The sequence below is a fragment of the Aphis gossypii genome, chromosome 2 (assembly GCF_020184175.1).
Source record: "Aphis gossypii isolate Hap1 chromosome 2, ASM2018417v2, whole genome shotgun sequence".
In the NCBI taxonomy this organism is placed as follows: domain Eukaryota; kingdom Metazoa; phylum Arthropoda; class Insecta; order Hemiptera; family Aphididae; genus Aphis; species Aphis gossypii.
In genome coordinates, this window is record NC_065531.1 from 28,326,464 (window position 1) to 28,351,043 (window position 24,580).

The 24,580-nt window shown below is 24.3% G+C and overlaps 1 protein-coding gene across 5 annotated transcripts; it reads left to right on the forward strand.

The window, feature by feature from the left end:
• The first annotated feature begins 12,613 nt into the window (after positions 1 to 12,613).
• Positions 12,614 to 24,316, forward strand: LOC114129103 (uncharacterized). 5 transcript variants are annotated; one of them, XM_050200774.1, is made up of 8 exons: positions 12,614 to 13,451; positions 13,631 to 13,737; positions 16,205 to 16,680; positions 16,815 to 16,971; positions 17,638 to 17,704; positions 17,769 to 17,927; positions 20,194 to 20,853; positions 21,603 to 24,316. In XM_050200774.1, the coding sequence occupies exons 2-8, from the start codon at positions 13,656 to 13,658 to the stop codon at positions 21,748 to 21,750; spliced, it is 1,749 nt and encodes a 582-aa protein (XP_050056731.1). In that variant the 5' UTR covers positions 12,614 to 13,451; positions 13,631 to 13,655; the 3' UTR covers positions 21,751 to 24,316. The 5 variants fall into 5 exon arrangements, 4 of the variants coding, with proteins under 4 accessions (XP_050056731.1, XP_050056732.1, XP_050056733.1 ...); XR_007604042.1 differs by having other exon boundaries at positions 12,615 to 13,451; positions 20,194 to 20,966; positions 21,603 to 21,751; XM_050200775.1 differs by lacking the exon at positions 13,631 to 13,737 and having other exon boundaries at positions 12,615 to 13,451.
• The last annotated feature ends 264 nt before the right edge of the window (positions 24,317 to 24,580 follow it).

Below are 24,580 nucleotides of genomic sequence, written 5' to 3' on the forward strand. Positions count from 1 at the left end.
ATAAAATAGACCAGACAGTATTTAAATTATATAATTCACTTATAAAAATAAGATATACAGTATAACAAATAACTTACTGTTCATGTTATTAAAATATGACAAAATTGGATTCATTCATCTCATAAAGTTGTTGTATTTTAAATTTATTTTGTGGTAAAGTTTAAAAATTGAACATTTTTGTTTGATATGTCTAATCTATTCCCGGAAACGAAAAATTAGTATTAGCACTCATACATATAGCTTTCTCGTAACATATTTTTCAATTTAAAATTCTTTTGATGGCTTAAATAGACATTGTTTAATATATTAATAATTTTTATTTAGACCACAAATTACTATATCCTATTAAGTATTTATTTTCTTCTCTTTTTTTCATTCACTAGTTATATTTTATGAAGTAAAATTGACAATAAACTAATATATATTTTCATCATGTAACCAATGTCTAGTAAAAATAAAAATAAAAATAAAAATACATATGCCATTTAATAGTTGCTATTATAGTCGTTATATAATATAATTCGAGGCACAACATTAGGATGCAATTTATAAAATTGTTCATTGAAGTATAAGAGTTAAAGGATTTGTAGTTATTGGGAGTTTTAGTTAAATTTGAATTATAACTAGGTATTAAAATATTATTACTATCGTATAAAATCACTGTACAGCGTGGTTAAGTTTGTCACAAATGGCGGTCCGAAAAATCATAACCTTTTATTTTTAGTGCATTTGAACAATGTCTAATAGCCATATGATGTGTATGATAATGTAATACAAGGTATTTTATAAAACATTAATAATTAAGTACTGGATTCTGTTATAATAGTTATTATTTTACCTAGTAATAGTTATATTGTATATTATATATGCACATAATGTATATAATGACCATAAATAATATTATAAACACAAAAAAGCACAAATGCGGTAAACTATAAAGTAAATTAAATTCATTTTTTAATAGCATCATGCATACTTATTTATGAAAAGGTTAAAGCACCCTTTTAATATGTTAATAATTTTAGTTTTTGAATAAAGGACGCAATAACAGTAGTTACTAGATATGTTTATTTTAGGTGTATAATATTTTATATATAGGTACCTATATTATGCTGTATGATAATATTTTATACATTTATTATTTAATCATATAATGGAATTTTAATTTTAAATTATAACTGAAAATTAGATACAAATTAATTGAATAAGCCGATAATATATTAAAAACAAGGTTAGAATTATTTTACCTTTAAACTTTGCCAATGGAAAAGCCCTAAAATCGTGTGTAATGTGACACTAATAGTGTAGAGCAAAATTTAATTAGAGCATACCTACCTATTCAATAAATGTAAATGTGTAATTTTATTGGAATGGATTATAATTGTATTTTAAGAATTATTCTCATTTTAATTGCATTATATTACATTTGATTCTGTGAAGAATTTTCAAATAATATTATCGTAATAATAGACACACACTTAATAATGTTACTAATAGTTCTCACTTATTAGTAACCAAAAAATTGAAATTAAAGGTACCTAATCAATAGTCATACCCCATAGGTCTTATCACTAATAATTATTTAAAATATAACTATAAATATATAATATATTTACGAATGTCAATTATATTTTAGTTCCCTATATTAACTTTTATTTTTATATTTGTCTTGAATATCTCAATGTATTATGGTTTTTTTTTAATATAAGTGAGATTTTTTAATCATTAACTAGGTAATATAATATGAACAATAAGTCTTATTAAAAAGTATATAAAAATATTTGAGAAATAAATCCTTTGAGTAAATCTATATTATATTATAATATAATATATATATATATAAGTCTATATGTATGTTTTTTATAGGAATGTGAAATACTGCAGCACAAATATTTCAATAAAAATTATACCGATAAATTCATTGGAACATATGAGAAGTGTTATAGGTCACCTTTTGTTCAGGAATTCAACCTTTTTAGGGTAGCTTATCACACATACATTTTTTTCCTTAAGATATAAAAATTGGATTTTTTTTCTTGTTGTCATTGGTTACACAAAAAAAAACTACTTAATATTATTATTTGATTTGATTTGGTTGTGTCTACAATAATTTCTTATAAATGGTAGACTGATCAAACACTAAATCTAACAGTTTTTTCACTGGTTGATGACTACAGAGATTTATATACATAATACATTGTACCTACAATTACATGTATGTATGATTAAGAAAAAAATCATTGCTATTTAAGGTTAAGTAAAAACAAAACAAAAAAAAAGGACAGTATGATTTTTTAAACAAATTGGTAAAATAGGAATTGTTTTTAAATCAATCTTTATCTCTATTTGGTAGGATTGTCTATAAAGCTAGTTCGATACGAACTTTGTTTGTGATAACTAAAATACAACTAGTGCCATACTTTACTTTTTGTTTATCTTATCTAGGAAAGAGTCAGATAACTTAGTATTAGTATAAAATAGGTAATTTATATTACTGTAGTTGCTTGTAAACCAACTAATGGTAATTTTTTGTATTTTATTACAAAATAGTATGCAATGTTTGGTCCAACTCAATGATGCTGAAATTGAAAATCTCAAGCTCTATCAACTCATAGTTAACCAGGTGGTAGATAGACATTGGCTATTTTGATTTTGTGTTTTACCCCTTCTAATCGAATTTTCCAATTTAACCTGTTCCGGAAATACTCACTACCCAAAGGTAGCGCATCTATTATTGTGATGACTTTTCAATTGTCTATCTAGTCATATCAAAAGAAACAATTGCGACGTGGTACAATACTAACAGGTACTGTATGCAAAATTAAGTTCAGAAGTAGTGTTTGTATATTCTAAGTCTTCGTATAACGTGTAATGATATTTACACTATCATTGAAATAATGAGAATAGCAAATTACACAGTTCAAGAATATATTGGAATGTGCGCACATAGGTATAAAAATTCATAATTTAATGCACTAAAATAATAAGTCTTTTACAACAATTAGACGAATTAAATTCTTAATTTAGACATTAAAACAATCTGACCAATAATTTCAAAATTCGCTACTCCAGCATTTGCGATGTTTGATTTTTTTCCAATTAAGTTCTAGTGAAAAATGAAGACCCCCATAAATTAATCGTTATTATATCTATAATGGCCTCGTGACATTCACAAGATTGCCATATGAATTCCAATGAAGATTAAATTAAGCCATTTTTGAGTTATTAACTATTATACAAATTATTTACAATAATATATGTAACGATTTATTTTAACATCTTACAATAACAATTTTAACAAATCATTATTAAACTATAATAATTCAAGCTCAATAGTTGATAAAATTAATTTCAACATAAAATAAAAGAGGTGCAGATTATTTTTTATTGAAAAAATAAATAATAAATAAGAGATGACATAAAACCGTTAAAACACTATAGCCATTGCCGATTTTAAACAATTAAAACCCAAAAACATTTCAGATAATTTACAAATATGTGTTCTTATTAGTAATGATGTACTTATTTTAAATTTAAAAAAGCACATAAAATATTTCGCTAAATTATCAATCCCACTCTCTGAACTATAGAAAGTGACAATAAAAAAATAATATGGCAAGAGAACATTAACAACAATTCTTTAATGCATTAAAAAAGCACCTAACTTCCAAACCACTACTTAGACTTTTTAATGGTGTTAAACAAGTATAATAGCTTACTCAGTGACGTAAATTGAGTGGTGCAATTTAATATTAATATTTATAATGTATATCATCAGCTTTAGTAAATGATGATTTTCATTTTTAACATTAGGTATATATGCTTCTTAAACTCTTTAAGTTCGTTTATATTATTCGGAAAAACTAATTTTTAAAAATATATATTGGGTTTAATTTCTTATTATATAATATAGTAAAAATATTATATTAGTCATTGATTTTATAAAAAAATAAAATAACTGTCAGCTAGAATAATAAAATTAACATTTAACTAATTGCCTTTAATTTTGAAATATAAAGGCAATAATAAACGAATTTAAGATAGGTATTATGAAACAAATATAATGAATTGAGACAATGATAATTTTAAAACATAACTAAATTATTACAGTATAAAATCTTCACAATGAAAATTATTTTTTGTATAGACATAATTACTGATTAAATCAAATTAACATTAAATAAAAAATATATAGAATAAATTATTGATGTCGAAAGATTAAAACTTCTCATTATTTCAGATTAAAAACTATATTGGAAATTGGAATACATCAAAAATAGCACATAACAATCAAAAATACGAAAAAACTATATAAGTATTATGATTCTGCCCCAAGGCCCAAGGAGGAACAAAAAAAAAATTCTAGGAAAAGAGGAAAATAAAAACATTAGAAATAGAAGTATATTCAAAAGTCTAAATAAATATAAAACATATTATACATAAAAAAAAATGTAAATCATTTAATGGAAAATGTAATAATATTACTAACATTCAATTACCCAGTTAAATAATAATATTTAAATTATATATATACATATACCTCAAATTGAAAAACAACACTATTAATTCATTATTACTATTCCGATTTTAAATGCTAACGGTAAAATGTGTATCTACCTTATAAAAAAATAAAAGAACGTAAAATGATAAAATGTGTAAAAATAACTTATAATACTTAAAAACAATGCTTATTAAATTATATAATGTAGGTGTAAGTTTACATGATTTTAATATAAATTTTATTTAGCTATAGGTATTATATGTTATTAATTATTTAATATTATATTGTTTACGTAATCAAAAATGGTAAAACTTATAAATTGGAATAGTATTAGTTGTATTATTTACTGTAATGTATCGATTATTATTATTTATTAATTAAATTATTATCATCATAAATATAAAAAAAATTGAACACGAATATTATCAACATCATTACTCATCACTAATGAGTAACAACTATAACAATATACATCATTCCTCCAACTACAATTATCAATTTAAACATTTTTTGTATGAAATATTACTGACAAAACCACTGACACAGAAAAAGATAAGTAAAAAATATTTGACTTATTATGTAAAAGGAACATAAAGACATTTATTAAATTATACAGAAGCAATTCTAAATTCAATGAGGAAAATTGAAAGGTGTTACTAACAAAAATTTCCAATGACCCGCTAATTTTAAAGAATTGAAAAACAGTGAATATAATATTTATTCAAACACTATAATAATAAAAATTACGAATACAAGATAGGTATAGTGCAATCAATAATACTATCAGTATCATCAATAAAACATCTACAATATTATATATATGATCATCATTTTATTATAATAGCCAATAGGCCTGTAATTATAATCTAACCTTTGTCCTGCTGTGACAGATTTGTTGTAGAATTCTAATGGAATCCAAACAACAATGTCAATCAAACTATATTTCATATAATATTATAATATACACTTATTCAATATAAATAAAACATATATATTAATTGGACATCTCACTCACTTTATTCAAAGTTGTTTTCAAAAATGTAAATAGCTATTGTACATAAATATATCTTAAATACCTACGTCCTACCTATATATTTAGTTATTAATAACAATTAATATGCTTTGTGATTGCCATTTTAATCATTTGCTTAAGAATTTTTTATGTTTTTTTTTTCATTACTCATTATTATTTTGCTATTTTATGTATTTCTTGTTACGAGGGCACGCAACACGAATAACAAAGATATAGGGGTGTACTTATTCACATTATTTTATAACGTAGCAACTATCAAATATGTATTGGATTATAAAATCTATTAAAAATAAAATTCAAACATTTTAGTACCTATAGTATAATTAATTAAAATCATCAAAATATATAGTATTAATTTGAGAATAAAAGCTATATTTTAAATAGTCGCTCAACGAACATCGTTCACTTGACACGCAAAAAGCGCATTGTAAATCGTGTTCTTATGTTTTATATTTTACTACTTCTAATGAAGTTAAAAATGTTTTATTTTTACATCGTCAAATGCAAAAAAAAAACTGGGGAAGTCGCTCTGTTATATTATAGCAGGTGTACCTCGTCATGGAGTAGGTCACTGTAATGGATGTGTTAAATTTGAACTGAATGATAAATCATTGCATACAAAAAAACATTCCGAGCAGTAACGGTCTGTCAGCCTAAATTACTGAGTACACTTTATAATATATATTTTATATTATTATTTGGTAATTTATTTAACCATTAGTAATACAGAAGAATAGTAAATTGGATTCATTTTTGCCGAAAACATCTTATTTTAATAAATAATTAATTATTATTTATTATAATAATATAGTATATACCTACTCATAATATTGATATCACATATTATTATTACCTTTTAAATTTTTAGTTAATATACCCACTTATTGTAGAATGGTATGAATAATCAGTTTGTGGTAAACGAGGTACCTAATAGCTTAAAATTAATTTAAATATTATGAAAATTGCATTGTGTATAGTAAAATATAATAATATGTTATATATAAAAGTACCTACATTATTATATGTATTATATTATTATTACACGTTTGAACATCCAATTATGTAAACATTTTAACTTCGATCAAAATTATAAAAATGTAGGTACCTATAATATTTATAAAAATATTAAATTTGATAAATTAACTTCAATGTGTTGACAAATAGGTAATTATGTCCTTGTATTGGCTAGGTACTTTAAAAATTGCATTGATATTTAGGTAACACAGCAAATGAAAAATATACATTTTTAATCTGATAGAAAGTTTTTACAATATACACACAAATAACAGGCTGTAATGTTTTTTAAAATATACATCAATCACCATTCGATTATACCTATATAATACATCTATGGTTGAAACTCGTAAAGCATTAAAAATATTATCATCACTAAAAAACTTTGGTCAGTTTTTAATAGTAAGTTATTCATTATACTTTTTAATTTGGATAATTTTACTTAGAATAGTCTAAAAACTCGAGTACCTTAACTTATAATAATAATGAATAAATCAAATTTAACAAGTGAAAATTAAAATGTTAATGAATTTAAAACTTTTGTCTAGCATAATTACTGGCTACTTGCATAGTTGAGTTAGGTTAGGTTAAGTTAGGTTAGTATTCAAAAAGATATTATAATAATATACTATTATTTATCAGCGGTGCCTAACCTTTTTAGTTCTGCGGACCACTAATTGTGCAGAAAAAATCTTTAATATATTATTATAATCACAGTATCATACAAAAAATTAAAATATGATTAATTTGTATTATGTATATATCTTTTATTGATAATCATTTTATTATTTTATTAATCAATTTTAAACATTTTTTTCATGAAGACAAGATTCTCCTTCTAACACATTTCAAAAAGTTCATTAGAACTGTAAACAACAGTTCACATAGATTTTAATGTTTGTAAGTTAATAGTAATAAGTCGATTTCATATACTTAAATAATACGACTAATAACTTATAGTCTATGACTTTTGTAGATTATGGATTTGTGATTTAAAAATATATTATACTATGTATATAAAGATTAAAGACGCCAATGGCGACGGGCCAATGGAAACTATTAATAGTATTTTTACTTGTACCTAAACTTGTAAATGTTAACCACCTGAATAAACTTGAACTTGATAATAACTATGGATTTCGGTAGTATTCGTGATTTTTTTTTTTTATCACAAAAGTATCATTTAGTGTGCAAGAATCGACTGTTCTATAAAAATAAAAATAAATATAGGATTGAAATACAAACAATAAAGAGGTTTATGTAATTGATACTCAAATTGTAAATAATATCGTTTATGTAAGCACTTATTGTCTTACTTTAGGTGATGTTATATGTTTACATCAGATAGTACATACTTACAGAGATAGGCAACTGGGTTTCTATAATTTCGTGATTCGTTATCTTTCAATTTTAACTTTGAAAGTTAGTAAAAGTACTTTTCTTGTAGTAAGTATTATTTACCATACAGTTAAGTATAGTTCAGTTAGAGGTCTTCAATATTGTATGGCTCGCAGCGATACGTGACCCTCCATCATGGGATTAATATGATTCTCAGACATTTTTTCAATAACGATATAAAAAAAAGTTTATACCTAATCCTGGTTCATGAATAGTATAATAACAATAATATAGATGCATTGGTATAGTAGAGTTAAAAGTGCTCTACTATATTATATATGACATTAATACATTATGGTGTTCTGTTACCAGACAACAAAAAATAAATAATTCGTATAAAAATTAATTAAATATTCCTATTACTGGACTCAAATCTAAATATCAAATTTTATGACGTATAGAATAGGTAAAAGCGCGTATTAATGGTAAATTAATGTGTAAATGGCAAATTGATGTTTGCTGAATTGGTATATACTATTGGTTTATACTAAGTACTAAGTATTATTAATGATTATCGGAACTGATGTAATTTAATTTCGATTACATTATGTCGTTTGCGCAAATGTCGATATACCTACTGGCACGATACCAGTAACCACATAGGTACATATTATAACATATATTTTGTTCAATGATTTGAATACATTTTACTCCTATAATGTTGCCGACGGTCGATGATGATTTTGAACAAATTATTGTAATTTGTAAGTAGGTGCACAAGATTAATAATCTTGTTTTTATTGATACGCTTAACAAAATCAGTGCTGGGCGCTGACATATTTTATCAAAACTCAAAAACGATATTGCATTATAACACTTTACAAAGTGTAATAGGTACCTAAAATATATAGATAATCCAAATAATTATTTTTATTACAATACATAGGTAATATCTGTAATCTAGATTATTGAAAACATTAAATATATTTAATAACTACTATAACAACTACCTATGTTAAGTATAACCTTTATTTTATTCGATAATCTTACTACAATTGGCATCATTTGAAAACTTTAGTATTTGATATATTGATGCATTTAAAAAAATGCTAACATTTAATTTAAAACCTATAATTATAGCACCACTATAAAATAATGTGTTGATTTTACAAAGATTGAACAAGTTTATAGTTTTAACTTTTAATTTTATATTGTTGGCTTTGGTTGCAGTATAGTGTACATAAAGATAATTAATTATGTTTTGAGCTTAACAAAAAAAAAAAAAATGTTAAAACATTTTTATTCTTATTTATTTGTTTATCAATACATCAATGCTCTGACATAAACTTTTGATGACAGCGGAATTATTTAAAATGTATTTGTATACTATATACATATCTGTAACTATATGATACAGTTACAATAATAACTAGGGCTAGGTTTTATATACATTGATGCATTGACAAATTTTTTTTGCAAATTCTAATTACTTACTGCTTTAGTTAAACAATTTCTTGAATTTTGTCATCATGAAAAAAATGGTGGTTATTATATTTTAAATATTTTGAATACAATGCATTTTATTACATATTTTAACAATAAATACATAAAATGCATATTTTAACCGTTGGAAAAAAAAGAAAACAGAATATTATTAATATAAAAACAAATTACTGTTAAGTATTTATATAGGTATAGTAAATATTAAGATAAAGTTATTTCATTTATATCTTAATAATTTTTATAAAATTGTATAACTACAAAAGATTATTTTACAACTACAACCTTTAAGTTTTGACATAGTCGTTATGTTTTATTGTGAGTGCATAAGATATTTGTTATTTGTGAATTTACAAAATTTTTACTTTCATTATTTAAAATACCAAAAATACTAAGAGCCTAGGTACCGGTGAAAACTTCAATGGTATGTTGATAAAATGCATATTTTCAATTCTTTTTGTAGCATATTTTTAAATTTCTTAATAAATCAAATACATACTTTCCCGTTCTTTATTGCATATAAATCCTAGCCAAAATCATAATTTATAATATTATAAAAAAGTTATGAATTATGATTTATTATAATATAATATACAATCGGTTATTAAAACGACAATACCTAACAAAAAAATTTTGTACGTACCTACCTACTGCATTATATAGAACAAAACTAACTTTAATAATAGATCAATTTTAACTATCCCCCCTCCCCTTTTGAATAATTTCTGGATCAACTTCTAACTGTACTACATGCAGCGTTAATTATAATGTAAAGGGGAGTTATGTATATATGTCCAAATTATCCGGTTAATGTACGATAGAGTAGATTAAACTATCTTAACTATTCGTTTTCAGACATATTACCCGTTTTAAGTACAAATTGTTATGAATTCTTATTCATAACCTAATATCTAATTTTCGACCAAATTTAAACTAAAAATATTTAAAAAAATTATCCTTTCATATTTTTTTGGATTTTTTAGTTTTAGCATGAACTATACTTATGAAAAATTGTGTATTGGATACATGTAATAAAAAATTCAATTATAATTTGAAAATGAATTTTTAAACTTTAGCTTTATAATTTATTACTACAAATGTATATAAAAGAAATTTCGCTTAATATATTATATTATGTGAGATGTTGCATTATACGTTACTTGTTGCTTCAATTCAAGAATATTTTCCCAGACAATTATTGTTAATCGTCATTAATAGAAACAGAAACAGAAAAAAATTGAAAAATGCAAATGTCTGTAATAACTCAAAGAGAAAATAAATATTTTGAAAATTATAAAACGTACCTACCTAGGTACATAAATTGATGTGAAAATTTTAAGTATCTGTTAATATTTGTGTTTGTTACACCAAAAAAAAAAAATAATAATAATAAAATAAATTTGTCAAAAACAAAAATTCTTTTTTTCCCTTATTTTTTTTTTTATAGTTTTCTTTACTATTGAGAAACATACTTGGAATTGTTGACTCGTAAAAACTAGATCCAATTTTCTATCAGAAACTACCCTTAAAGTTCAAGATCAAAGCATTTTATTGATTACTCATAATGTACACAGACACAAAAAAAACAAACATATATCATTGTAAAATCAATACATTCATTCTAAAAATCTTAAATGTTAAAAAATAGATACTGCAGTTATACTGCCCTGTTCTAGACTCTTGAGAAACCAGTTTAAATGTCAATTGGACATTTGTACCTCTTCATTAAGTAGGTTACTGCGTATGGATCATGATTCATGAATATGTTAAATAATGTAATAAATCATAGCATTTTTTCTGTTTCAGATTAAAACACTCATCAGCATATAATATTATAATCAATAAAATAAATGTATTTCTCTGCAGCTCTACTTAGAATTTAAAAGTATTGAAGTAGGTATGAATATAGGTACTATAATTTCCACTATATATGTGTTATTATACCTAAGTACGTATATAATAATCATTAATCATACTATCAATATAGATAAATTGTGTAGTGTACATTTTTATTAATACTTCTATACATATATTGTATATTTTTCCTAAAAATTCATTCTTCCTGAAATATTTTATTTTAAAAAATTGTGGTTTTCAGTTGAACTACGTACATATGCGACTATATCTACATAAATAGGTAATAATATAAATGAGGCGACCTCTGCGGTCGTTTAGTGCTTACATAAAAATTCAAATTACTAGTTAGCAAGAAATCATGATATTTTATTTTGGTATTTTTTTGATAATTTATTAAATTAAGTATAAAAAATGTGGAAAGTTGAGTAGGTATGTATAATTAGATAATCATTTTTAAATTACAATAAGTTAACTTATCGTGTCTTATATTTATTTGATAAAAATTGTATATTTAACATTTAATTTTCAAGTGTTAGTAACATAATAACATGTGGATTTACTTTTAACTTACTACCTACCTAATCAAATTGTAAATTATATGAATTTTAAACACCTACTTACAAATTAATTTGCCAATTTTAATGTTTTTTTTTATATTTATTGCAATTATTGGAAATTATTGGATTTAAAAAAAAATAGAACATGGATTTTATTGCCCTAAAAATTGAAAAATATCCTTAGGAAATACTCTAAAAACACTAAAAAATGTGTTTGAAAATTATCAAAAACCAAAGTTATCAGTTATGCAATCATATACTTAATAGGTATTGTTTAAAATTTTATTGTACAAATTTAACAGCATTGGGGATATTATCAAATAACTTTTGAAAATTCCAAACGTAGATAGGTACCTACGAGTAAGTATAACCAACAAGTCGAAATAAAAATGTCAAAAATGATCTACTTATGAAACAAATAAATATAATATAAACTATATCGCACTTAATTAACAAGATTTGTTTTTAAGTGAAAGAATGGCCTTAAAATATTACACATGCTCTAAAAACCAAAACAGTTCAAAAAACGAAATTTTAATGTTTTTTTTAAGTTTTATTAAAGTTTTGATGTCTGATTAACTAACTCATACACCGCATGAATTAACCACGGTCCACGATCTGGATAAATTTATCTACCTGACTACCTTTCCTGACTAGTGACTACCTACCTCACTACCTACATCATGCAATTATTTACTAACACAAATAAAATGCAATATTTTTTATTCTAAAATCGAATACTATTTTTTACCGTCGAATAGGTACGTTCGTGCCAAGATCTATAAAAAAATAAAATAAATAAAATAAATATCTTCTTTATAGATCTTGCGTTCGTGCACCTGCATCACTAGATAGTGCTATCAGTCGATCGTCGTGGTATCTCAAGGTGAACACTTTGCGGTATCTCTTACTAATCTGTCATTCTTATCGCATTTATAGTTATCACTATTAATGAATCATGATAGTCGTTTTCACTTTCAGTCTTGGCTGTTCGGCGGTCGCTATTTGGTCTTCACGCAGTAGTCAGTCATTCTTCAGTTAGTGAAATGTTGTCGTATGCTTCGCACTCGTGCCATTCGTCATTTGTGTCGCATCGTAAACGTTGAATCTGAAGTAATAATGTTTTTATTGTACCGGAAGAGTAACCGTAGTTTTAGTTAAAACCACAGTCCATAATTTACTCGTATACGTCGGTTGTACGTTATAATATTTCGTTAGTCGACCACAAGACGTGCCTCTTGCGAAACGGTTCGATACGCCGTGTCGTCCTACACAGTATACGGTTCGCCGTCGTCGAGTCGTGTATCGATTGTTTCTGCCCCCGCGCGACACTCGTAGATACGACAATATAATTATTATAATAGTACCTAACGACCATCCCGTCTTGTTGCTAAGTTATTCGCTGTTTTCAAACCTAACATTCTCTCCGCCGTCGGTGATTCGGTCGAGTGTAACAATAACTGACGTTATATTGTAGGTACACGATACAGCCATACCGACAACTGTTACCTGCCTTCCCAGGTGTGTGCTTGTATATGTGTGTGTGTGTGTGCTGCCTACGTATTGTTATAGACAAGAGTTCATTATTTCGTAGTTGCCATCCTTCGCGAAATCCACTTTCCAAAAATGGACCAAGCGTACTATGACGAAGGTACCTAATGCACATTTTTATTTTATAATTTTAATATCAACCGATTTTGATATTTTTATCTTTTGTAAAATTATAATAGATACATATAACATATTATGTAGTATTATCTAGTGCTACCTAACGGTTATACAGTGTTAGGTGGTTGCGTATAATTTGTTATTATTATGATTTTTTTCTAGACAGTTATTGATTAATCGTACTGAGATGAAAAAAATCCAAGGTCGATTTCGGGCAGTAACTAGATCTACACTATCTACTGCTCATCTATTCTGTTTGTATTCGACACGTAGGTTTTTATTACCTATATTGTGTTTGCTTGAAATCCCTGTGGTCTACCTATAGATACTACTACTGTACATACTCCTAGTATCTAATATTTTTTTTTTCTGTCTTGTTTTTTTCTAATCATTGTTTTGCTTTTTAACTTTTATGTTTGTAGTTTGTGTGTGTAACAAAATTTGATAAGTACCTACCTAGCTAAATAAAGAAGTTATATCTACAAAGCTGTAGAAACTATATTGCATGTTACCATTTTATTACAATGTTTATTTATATATTACTATGTTGAAATTCAATTATATTAATTTAATATACCTAATTTAGATAGGTATAACTTTAAAATATAAATAGTACCATTTATTATAGAATAGTCTATTTTATATTCAGTTTCCTATACTGAATTAAAAAATATTATAATCTCATCATTGATTACAATTATTTAGATACCTTTAGGTACTTGTTTTACTACTTAATAATGAATTCCCTCTGAAATCTTTTAATGTGTATTTTCTTTTTACATATTTCCTATTGATAATTCTATTTTTTAATGCAATTTTTAGTCAAATGGCTTTATGCTTACGAGGTTGCATTACCCACATGTGTTGTCTCAGTCTTATAAATATACATAATGAAAACCGTTTAACGCTGACAAAGACAATTCAGATTGTAGTCAAAGTTAAGTTAAACAACCAAATTTTCACACTAAAAAGAAGAGATTTTGGACTGAGTAACATTGTTTTTATTTTTTCATTATTAGAACTAAAAAAAAAGTTTTTATTGTTTCAAGATCCATTGTTTTTGTGTTTTTCAAACTTGAATAACTTAGTTGTAGTTCTAATAACGAAAAAATTTAAACAATATTTCAAATAGTTCAAAAACTTTTACTATGTTGTATGTTTATAAGACAGACTCAACACATATGGGTAAAGCATCATGTTATGTATACTTTCTAGAATAAAAATCTATATATTTCAAATGGAAATGACTTACCTACCATTGAATTTTTTTTCTAAAAACAACTTGCATAATTATTCTATTTCTTACTGAGTTTTTAATTTTGTAGAACAAGAAAAAAGTTTTGTTTCTCTATATTACTTGTCTCTTAAGGTTACCTATAATAGTTCATTTCTCCATTTTTTTTTTTTTTTTTTTTTGTTAATGAAAAATATTTCATATTTTCTTAAGTGATCACCTTTTTTACCACAAACATGGTATTTTTATATCTAGGTATATAGCTAGGACTTTTTTTTAAATTTAATATTTAAATAAGTATAACTTATGAAGGGTTTTACCCCAGGTTTTACACACTTCATTGTATCCATCGACTCCCATATTAATAATTTAAAATATAAAAAAAAACCATATGACAATATATTTTGTAAAAATCTAAAGCATTTAATACCTATGATTGAAGGGGAGGGAATGTTTTAACATCCAAAATACCTCCTTGGGGTTCGTTCGACAACTCAAATAAAGTTAACTCGAGTAACCCAATGTCGTTCAGCGTAAAAGAGTTAACTCTGCGCTACCGTTCGGTAACACATAGTTGTTAACACCAGATTAACCCGACAACCCTAAATAAATAGGTAGGTTATTTTAACTCCACTGATAACAATAGAGTTAACTCTAGTCCGACTAATCATATTTGAACGCACCCTTGGTTACACATTACTCAAATTATTTGAACACTTCATTTTAGGAATTTTTTGTGCAATTAATTTTTTTTGTACCTTCTATCACATAAAGAATTATATAGGTATTTAATATTAGTGGATCTTAAGAGTTAAGATTTTCTATTAATTTTGGTACCTCCAGTGCAACAGTAAGAAGAAAAATAGAGACTAAATTATGTTAACATTTATTACCATAGGTACTAGTATGATAGAGGTTAAGAATATTGAGATTTGAAAAAATATAAAAAAAAATTGCTGGTTTCTTTATAAGGTAGTAGGTACAATAACTACAATATAATATTAAGTACATTCTAATGCTTTCTCATATTTTTTATAAATTGTATTTTGACTTATCTAAATATTGTTTATACATTTAATCATCAAGTTTCTAACTATTATTCCCCTTTGTTTAATTTCATAATTGTAATTTTATTCCTAAATTATATGCGATATCGAACTCTAGAAATCTTATTGATTAATGTATATACCTGAATACATAGTAACAACCAAAATAGATTATATTTTTTTACAACAGATGTCTGTATAAATTATATAACAGGGGTGACCAGCAGAAGAGACTTGCAAGCCACTAAATATATTAATAAACATGGAAGATCCAAGATATAGAAAAAAAAAGGTCATATTATTATATAATATTTTGTAAAAATGTTATGATGAGATGTGAGCCGCAAAAGTCTATAATGCTAACCGCATGCGGTTTGACCACCCCTGTTATATAATATAAAAATAAATAAATGTATATGTTTATATTGATATTTGTTGGTTTTGTTATTATTATAGAATTTCCAAAAGAAAATGAGATTATTGAATTACTACCATGCATAATATGCAATCGTTCATTCCGTCCAAATTTATTACAACGCCACTCAACTATATGCCAAAAAAACGCTAAAAAAAAGAAGGTACCATTTGATTCATCTAAACAGCGCAGAGAAGGTACTGAGATGGCAGCATATTTACCACATATGAAAAAGACTCAAGATGCTTATATTGCTGTAGAAAAATCTAAAAAGAACTGGAAAGCTAAGCATGAAGAGCTTGTTAGAGCTGTTAAAGCAGCACGAGGGGAAAAAGTTGATGATAAGCTTATACCATCTAAACCTATTGATTCTGAAGAATGTCCACATTGTGCACGGAATTTTGGACCTAAATCATACGATCGACATGTAGAGTTTTGCAGAGAAAAAGCTCAGAGAATATCTACTGCACCAGTGATTAGTCAAGTAGCTAAAGAACGACTTGAAGCAAGAATAAAAGTTAGTATATTTAATTAAACATATTATAAGTGCCCTATATTTAGTTTCTACCAAAGTTTCTACTAAATTAAAAAAATTAAAATGTTTCATTGCTTTTGATTTGTTTATGATTTTAAATGAATATCTATTTTTAGTACCGTGCTCCTCCACTCAAGTCACAGCGCACAGTTACTAAAGAGAAATATTCTCCAAAAACAAAAATCCTTACTCGAGATGTTTCAAGTGTACCAATAAAAGTTATACAACCATTAAAAACTATTAAAAAAAGAACTCCACCAATTAGAAATGTATGTAAGTATATTTATTTTTGTAACTCACACTTTATATTTTTTAAGTAATATTCATCAAAAACTGTCAAAGTCAAAGTACTATATCCTTGAATTTATTTATCTATACTCAACGGTCAGTATACCTATAATTTATATTTTATAACTATCTATGCTAATATAATATTATAGCATTAAAAAAAATATCTTATTTTTAAATAAATATTTCCAGAAGATATAGTTTATTTCAGTTAATTAAATAAAAGTATTCTCCTTAATATTCTAGTTGGAACATTTAATATTAATATTGTTTAATGTAAATGAAACAGAATAAGAAATGGATTACTGTTTGGAAGTTTTTCAAAAAATTAAAATTATAATATTGCTATATTAGTATACTGTATAAGACTAGGTATCTAAATAATTTGTTTCCTTAAGTTAGTGTAGGAAATATCATTGTATTATTTATATTTAGACATCTTTATTTATAATTTCTCCCTTTATCTGGCTGTAAGTTAACTCTTCTAGGACACATATGTTTTATAAAAGATGCACAGTGTTTAATAATAGAACTCAATATATAATTAAGAATAAAAAAAATTCATTTCATTTAAAAATTTTTGTATTTTAAATGTAAATGTAATTATACCGAAAATATGACATAATAATAATATTAAATTGATTTGTATAGCTAATATCCCACGTCAAATGTCAACAGTAGTGAAAAAGAAAGACCCAATATCAAAAAGTCTCTATGGGTAAGAGTGATTTTTATGTAAAATGTGTTTGTATTTATAAATTAATTGAATGTTAATTTTTCAGGGATAGGAATGCAATATACTTGCCCCAAAAGCCAGATCTAAAAAATGAATCAGTTATGAAGAAATCTGAATCAGCCTATATCCTTGGCTCTAAAAATCACATAAAACAAGAAGTTAATAAGGTGGTCAATAAATTTGACAAAAAAAATATATCAAAATCGTGAGTGGAAAGTATAATGTATCTCAATGTTGAAATAAGCTATAAATTGGTTGTTAATTAAATCATTTGTCGTTTAAATTTATAAATATTTAAAATATTTTGCATTCCAATTTATTAAAAAAAAAAAAATATTTTCAAAGATATTATTGAAGTAAATAATTTTAATACAACTGTGAGTTATAATAGATGTAGATTTATTTAATATATTTTTATAAACATATTGATAGTTAAAATGTCATTTTACATATTTAATAGAAATTTAATTTTAAAATACTTGCTCATTCAATGTGAAAATTGTTGTATTCGTTGACAGTAGTAAAATAATAAATAATATTAAAACACAGTCCAATTATATTAAAATAATACTAGTTTTTTTAGCTATAAATACTCAAAAATAACATATATTCAGGTTTTTATATTTTTAACTAATTGTTTTCTAAAGTAAAAATTAAATATACAATTCAAAATATTTAGTCAATTAAAGTGAATGCCACTGAAGATAAAAATATGGTAAGTATAATAAATTAATAATATCTATAATAAATCTATAAATTTTTAAGTTTTATAAAATTTTCATCTTGAGAAAACTTATCAATTTTTTTTTTTATTGATTCAAAATTTGATATATTTACAATCTGTATTTACAAATTATACAACAAGTAATGGCAGCACTCTGTTATCAAAAGTTATAAACATTTAACATAGAAAAATGGATTTTATTTCTGAAGAAAAAATATTAGAAGTTTAAATAACAAGATAAAATTTATATTATAGTGTGTTTTGAATTCAATTTAATATTCAGAAACTACTATTAACTTGTTAATAATTATTAATTATTATATACAAATTGTAAAAGATAATAATGATGCAGAACTTAATATATTCTACTTTATATATTATTTATTTAAAAATAATTATATTTTGTATCTTAAGAATCCAATCAAAATCTTAGACCATTGTCTGGTATTATGAAGTATCATAAGCCAGATGCTAATATTCTGTTAGAAAAATAAATTAGATGGTATGTGTAATTTTCTAAACAATTTTTATTATAACCCAAAAATGTATTAAAATATCTTGAAAACTTTTTAATGTACTAAAAAAAGATTTTTTGAATTCAAAAAGAAATTTTAATTTTAATGTTCCTATGAAAAAGAATTTATTTATAATTTATCAATAATTAATTTACTGAAGTAAATTGATTATTTTTTTATATTTTCTAATAAATCTATAGGTAACATTTATAAGTTAAAATGTATGTAAATTTAAATTGAATATTCAATGTAAATTTCATAAATACCATACTGTATTACAGTGTGATTATAATGTAAAGGACACAAACTATTTTAGCCAGATTACCTTGAATTTTATTCAGATTATTTTTATTGATTAGAGGAGTTAATATTACACTTATTTTTGAGAAGTTAAAATTTTTAAAAATATTCCAGTATAAATACATAGAAAAGCGATTCATTTTTATTGGATCCAAACCAAAAAATTGAACCAAGGACTTTTTTGAATTTAAGTTACTTTATTTTTTCTTTAAGCCACTAACATGGTTTTTCTCTATCATAGAATATAAAGATAATTTGATACCATATAATTATTACAATAATTATCATGTTTTCTTGCTAACTCATTCTAAAAATGATTGATTTAGTGAGCTGAGTAGGCACCATCTCTTCCTATTTTGTTTTATTTAATTGTATGTATTTTATGTTGTATTCAATAGCATTTATTCATTTAAATAATGTCATGTACATATAGTTAATAAGTATGATAAAAAAAATATTGCTTTAACTTGACATTTTAAATATAACTTCAATAAATTAAATATATTCAGAAGTTGAATTAAAATATTTGAACACAAAAGTGTATTAAAGTTAATGTAAAATGTCAATAAATAATTAAGACTTGAAATTAAACAAATTGTATATTCATTTCCAAGGTTATTAATAAAATTTAAGGAGTTCGTAGTTTATAGTAGGCTAACATGCAATAAATGTAAATTACAATGTTACATTTTTAAATTTTATAACTTGTATTTTAATTTTATTAATGATGTGGGATTACATTAATTATGTACTGAACATTCCCTAACCTATGTATGAGTAACAGTTGTCATGAAAATTATTTCTTGATACAATCCTTAAAATGTTAATTCTTCAATCTCTATTCTATATAATTAATTTAGCTTATTGAAAACATTATATTTTAACTATTGTAAATTTTCAACAGTAATACATTGTAATTTTTATTATTTTAGCCAACCCCATTTGGATATTTACGACCCTCATTTGGATAGCTACGATCCATTTAAATCAGCCGAACAACAAATGAAAGAGCTCGATCTAGACATTAACATAATTGACATTGGTCTTAAAAATACGTCAAATTGTACACCAAATAATAATATTGAGAATCTTCCAATGTCTCCAACATCTGCATTCGTTAAATATTCACCAGTCTCTTCTTTAGTAGTATCTCCAGATAATATTGAAAACACATTTCCCGATGAATTTCACTCGGATACTAATCTAAATAGTCATCCACTACACAATTTAAGCAATTTAAGTCTATGTTCCATTGTCAGTATTGAATCAGCTGACTTTAATAATAAGACTCATAGTGCTGTAGAGCGAGGTACAGATCATCTCAAAAGTCCTACAAAACGAAACATCAATCATAATCATAAAAAACAAATAGCTATTGAAAATATGCTTTATGGCGATAATGAAAAGGATAAATCAAATCTCACATTTGATTTAGCAGAACAAGAACTTTTAAAATCTGTGTCGGAATTTGAAAACTTGTTGAAAATAACAGATGATGATGATATAGTATCACCATCTTTGAATAGAACCTCTGCCCTTAGTATGATCAACGGGATTAATTCCAATAGCAGTGCTGATTCGGCTTACGGAAGGTAAGGCGAGCAATCAATGGTGTTTCAATTGTCATCGGGTACTTGCACGGTTTGAACTGGTTTCATTTGGAATCCAACACTTACTGATTTTAGCCAAAATCAGCCTAACACGGGTAGTTAACACATTAAAATTATTAACATATTTGATAATATTATAGCACATTATAACACACATTTGATTATGGTTTTGCTTATTTAGTCTAAATATAAACACTGAGTAAAAATACAATATTAGCCAATATATTTTTTAATTAAAAAAAAAAAATGCTTAGCTAAGTAAAAATAAACAAAATAAGTATGCCATTTGTCAATAATCATAAGTATTTTTCATTTTCATTAAATTTATTGTATTTTTGGCGTCTGTAATTTAAAATAAAATTATTCACTAGTGTGTGTTTGTTTCAAAAAATAATAAAAGAAAATAGTATATTCAAAGAGACACAATATAATAACACTTTTTATAAATTATTCAATCAAATAACTTATTAATCACTAAACACTACCAATATAGCTTATAAAATCACCTAGGATTACATTTTCAATAAAATTATTAACAGCTATAATTTATCTATAGTATTATTAATTAATTATAAAAATATTTGATTATTTTTACAATTTAATAGATTTTTTTATCCATTTCATTGGATATTCTTTCAAATTAATAATAATTTTACAGTTATATAATATTATATAAAGCAATATATGTTATATTATATAGTTATAATTTATTTTTTTATTTTTTTTATTAGCTTAAACAGAAAATCTGAGCAGACGACAACCGACAATTATATTCAATTGCTGAAAGCTGCTAAATTTTGCCATGAATGTGGATTCAAATATCCGATCATTGATATTAAATTTTGTACTGAGTGTGGTATGCGGCGCATAGTATCATGATTCTTCAATTCATCTGATTGCTTCAATTTAAATATTTATTTTTATTAAGGGTATTAAGAATTTACAATATGTTAAATTTGTAGAATGGAGAGTATATTTTAATATTTTTATACTTATTTACTTATAAATTATAATTAATAAGCTAACAACAGTTTATAATAGGTAATTACTATGGTATAAAATTGCATTATTTTGCTTAACCCCTGAGACTGATTTTTTAAATTGAAATTAGTTTGAGTGTATCTTGTCACTTAATTTATTTTAAATATTACTAATTCAACAAGACCAAAGTATTAACAATAATATATTTTTTGTAAATTAATATTGTTAAGGTATTCAAAATATTAATTTTTATTTACTTGATTTTGTAAGCATTAAAATTGATTACTCCAGCGGTTCTTAATCTGTGTTGCTTGGCCCCCTGGGGATCGTGGGAGCTATAATACGTCGTGACAAAATATAATATTATAATATACAATATTTATTATAATTTTGGTTATGTTAACATGAGATATAAAAAAAAGGTATTCGAAAAAATTGGTAAGGGGATCCTCAGTATCTAAAAAATTTTTATTAAGGGTCCGTGATTTACAGAAGGTTAAAAATCACTGGATTAGTCTGTTTAGTTCTCAATTTATAATGTGTTAACAATAAACATATAACTATATTGATTTGTATTTCTCATAAATAATACTAACACCAGGAGCAAAGGGGGTTTTAAGAGTTTAACTTCCACAAAAAAACAAAAATTAAAAATATATTTTTATTTATGCCCTTGACAATCACTACATATTTAGTTCCATGAATAGTGAGGGGAAAAAGTCTAAATATAATTATAGTAAATCACTGAATATATATTTTTTGTGATGCACATTCACAGAAAGTTTAATTATTGTATAATATATTATAATCAAATTAATACATTATAATATAACATTTGGCCAATACATTAAATTACATTTTGTATTAAGAAATTTATATATAGGTTAAAATAAATTACACTTAACCTACCTATACTAATAACAAAAAATGCTATTTTTTATGGTAAGTTAAAGCATATTCTTATTTATTACCTAATTTAATCAACTGGATTGTTACCAAAAGATTTAATGCTTATACTTTGATAAATATTAAATATTTTGCCTAATTATTTACAAAAATATTTTTATTCCTTTTATTCTTTTTTCTAATATATATTTTTTTTTATTCTGTATTTATTATTTTCATTTGTTTTTAATTATCTATTATGATGTATTTTTTGTACTAGGTAGAACACTTTCCTATTTTTCACTCTTCAGATATTAACACAATTTATTGGTTTTATTATTTTAATATTCATCGTTTTTTCATCCGATTTACTTGTAGTTTAAGATAAGTTTTAAGTCTACTTATTAGGCATTAACTAAATCTATTATTTTTTCTATGTCCTCTCTTAGCATACATAATATAATTTTTTTTTTTATTTACATTGTCAAGAAAGATTGTAAAGTAATAGGAAAAAAAATTATAATATGACTTACTAGTATTTACCACTTTAACTAAAGGATTTGGAATCTAGGTACTAATAATTTATTATTGTCAAATTTCTAAACAGATGTTATGTTTAATGTTAAAATATTTACTGTCTAAACATTCTGAGAATTGAGATATACCTTTTTAGAAATTATAATCTTATTTTGCACATTCTTGTCTCTTTATAGCTAGTTATAACTGCTTACTATACTTAAATGTTTTGTTTTGCTTTTCAAAGATGTTATTACCAAATTTTAACCTTTTTAAATTGATATTTTATTGTTTGTATTATATATAAATGTATATTTTAGTAGGCAAGTCCATAAAATATAGTATTTTTTTTTGTTTTTGAACATGCTATTATTAGCAATATTTTAAAATATTACAGAATGGTGCTATAATAATTGTGTGCTATTGGTAATAGGTAGGTAACTAATTCACCAATATTCATAGATTATAGTCAACACATGTTTGTGTATTATACCAAAGAATGTTATAACTACTCGGGTATTATTTATTGATTTCTACTAATTTTTTTCAAATAACTAATTACCTCCATATAATATGTTGCCTACTGCTAGCACATAAATCAATACACTAATATTATTTTAAATAATAATGTTTTTTAATATTATTTCTCGTGTGTATACAAAGGAGAAAATTCAAATTGACATAATTCACTAAGTCGATTACCAAAATGTTATATTATTTTTTGAATTCATTTTTTATTTCTTTTTCATAAGTAAAATTCAAAATATTGCATTCCTTTATTCAAATGACATAGGTACTTACCTAATTTAATAACTTTAAACTAATTAAACAATAACTCAATTTTGCTACTAGATTTATAATATATTAATAAGTGTTTTATTTAATTTTATACGTTTTATAAATTATTTTTGTTGTTATATTAAGATAATATGATTTAAATTTATTTACAGTTTTAATATTTTAGTCACTCTGTTGTAATGCATTTTTCTTTACTTTTGTACCTAACTACATAGTGCCATTTGATATTTAAAATAATAAATGTTGAAGTATTGAATCACACTAATCGTTTGTATTTATATTTTAAATTACCTAGGTACTTCTAGCGTATACGACTTTTTTGTTATCAATCAAAAAAAAATATGTATTTGCATAACTTTAGTAGTAAGTAATAGGTACTTGAATCATTCATTAAAGAAATATATATATATATATTTATTTAACTCGTTTTTAAATAATAATAATAAAAAAGTGTATGATTACCTACAGTTTATTTTCTCATCTATAAATTCAAATATAATTAAATTTTCCATAATATTAACTATAAATA

Bases quoted from the DNA above. Each gene is read 5' to 3' on its own strand.
- LOC114129103 (XM_050200774.1), top strand. From the start codon at position 13,656: ATGAAAAAAATCCAAGGTCGATTTCGGGCAGTAACTAGATCTACACTA. The intron at 16,972-17,637 runs GTAAGTATATTT...TGATTTGTATAG, and splicing joins TCCACCAATTAGAAATGTAT to CTAATATCCCACGTCAAATG. The intron at 17,928-20,193 runs GTGAGTGGAAAG...TTATTATTTTAG, and splicing joins AAAAAAAATATATCAAAATC to CCAACCCCATTTGGATATTT.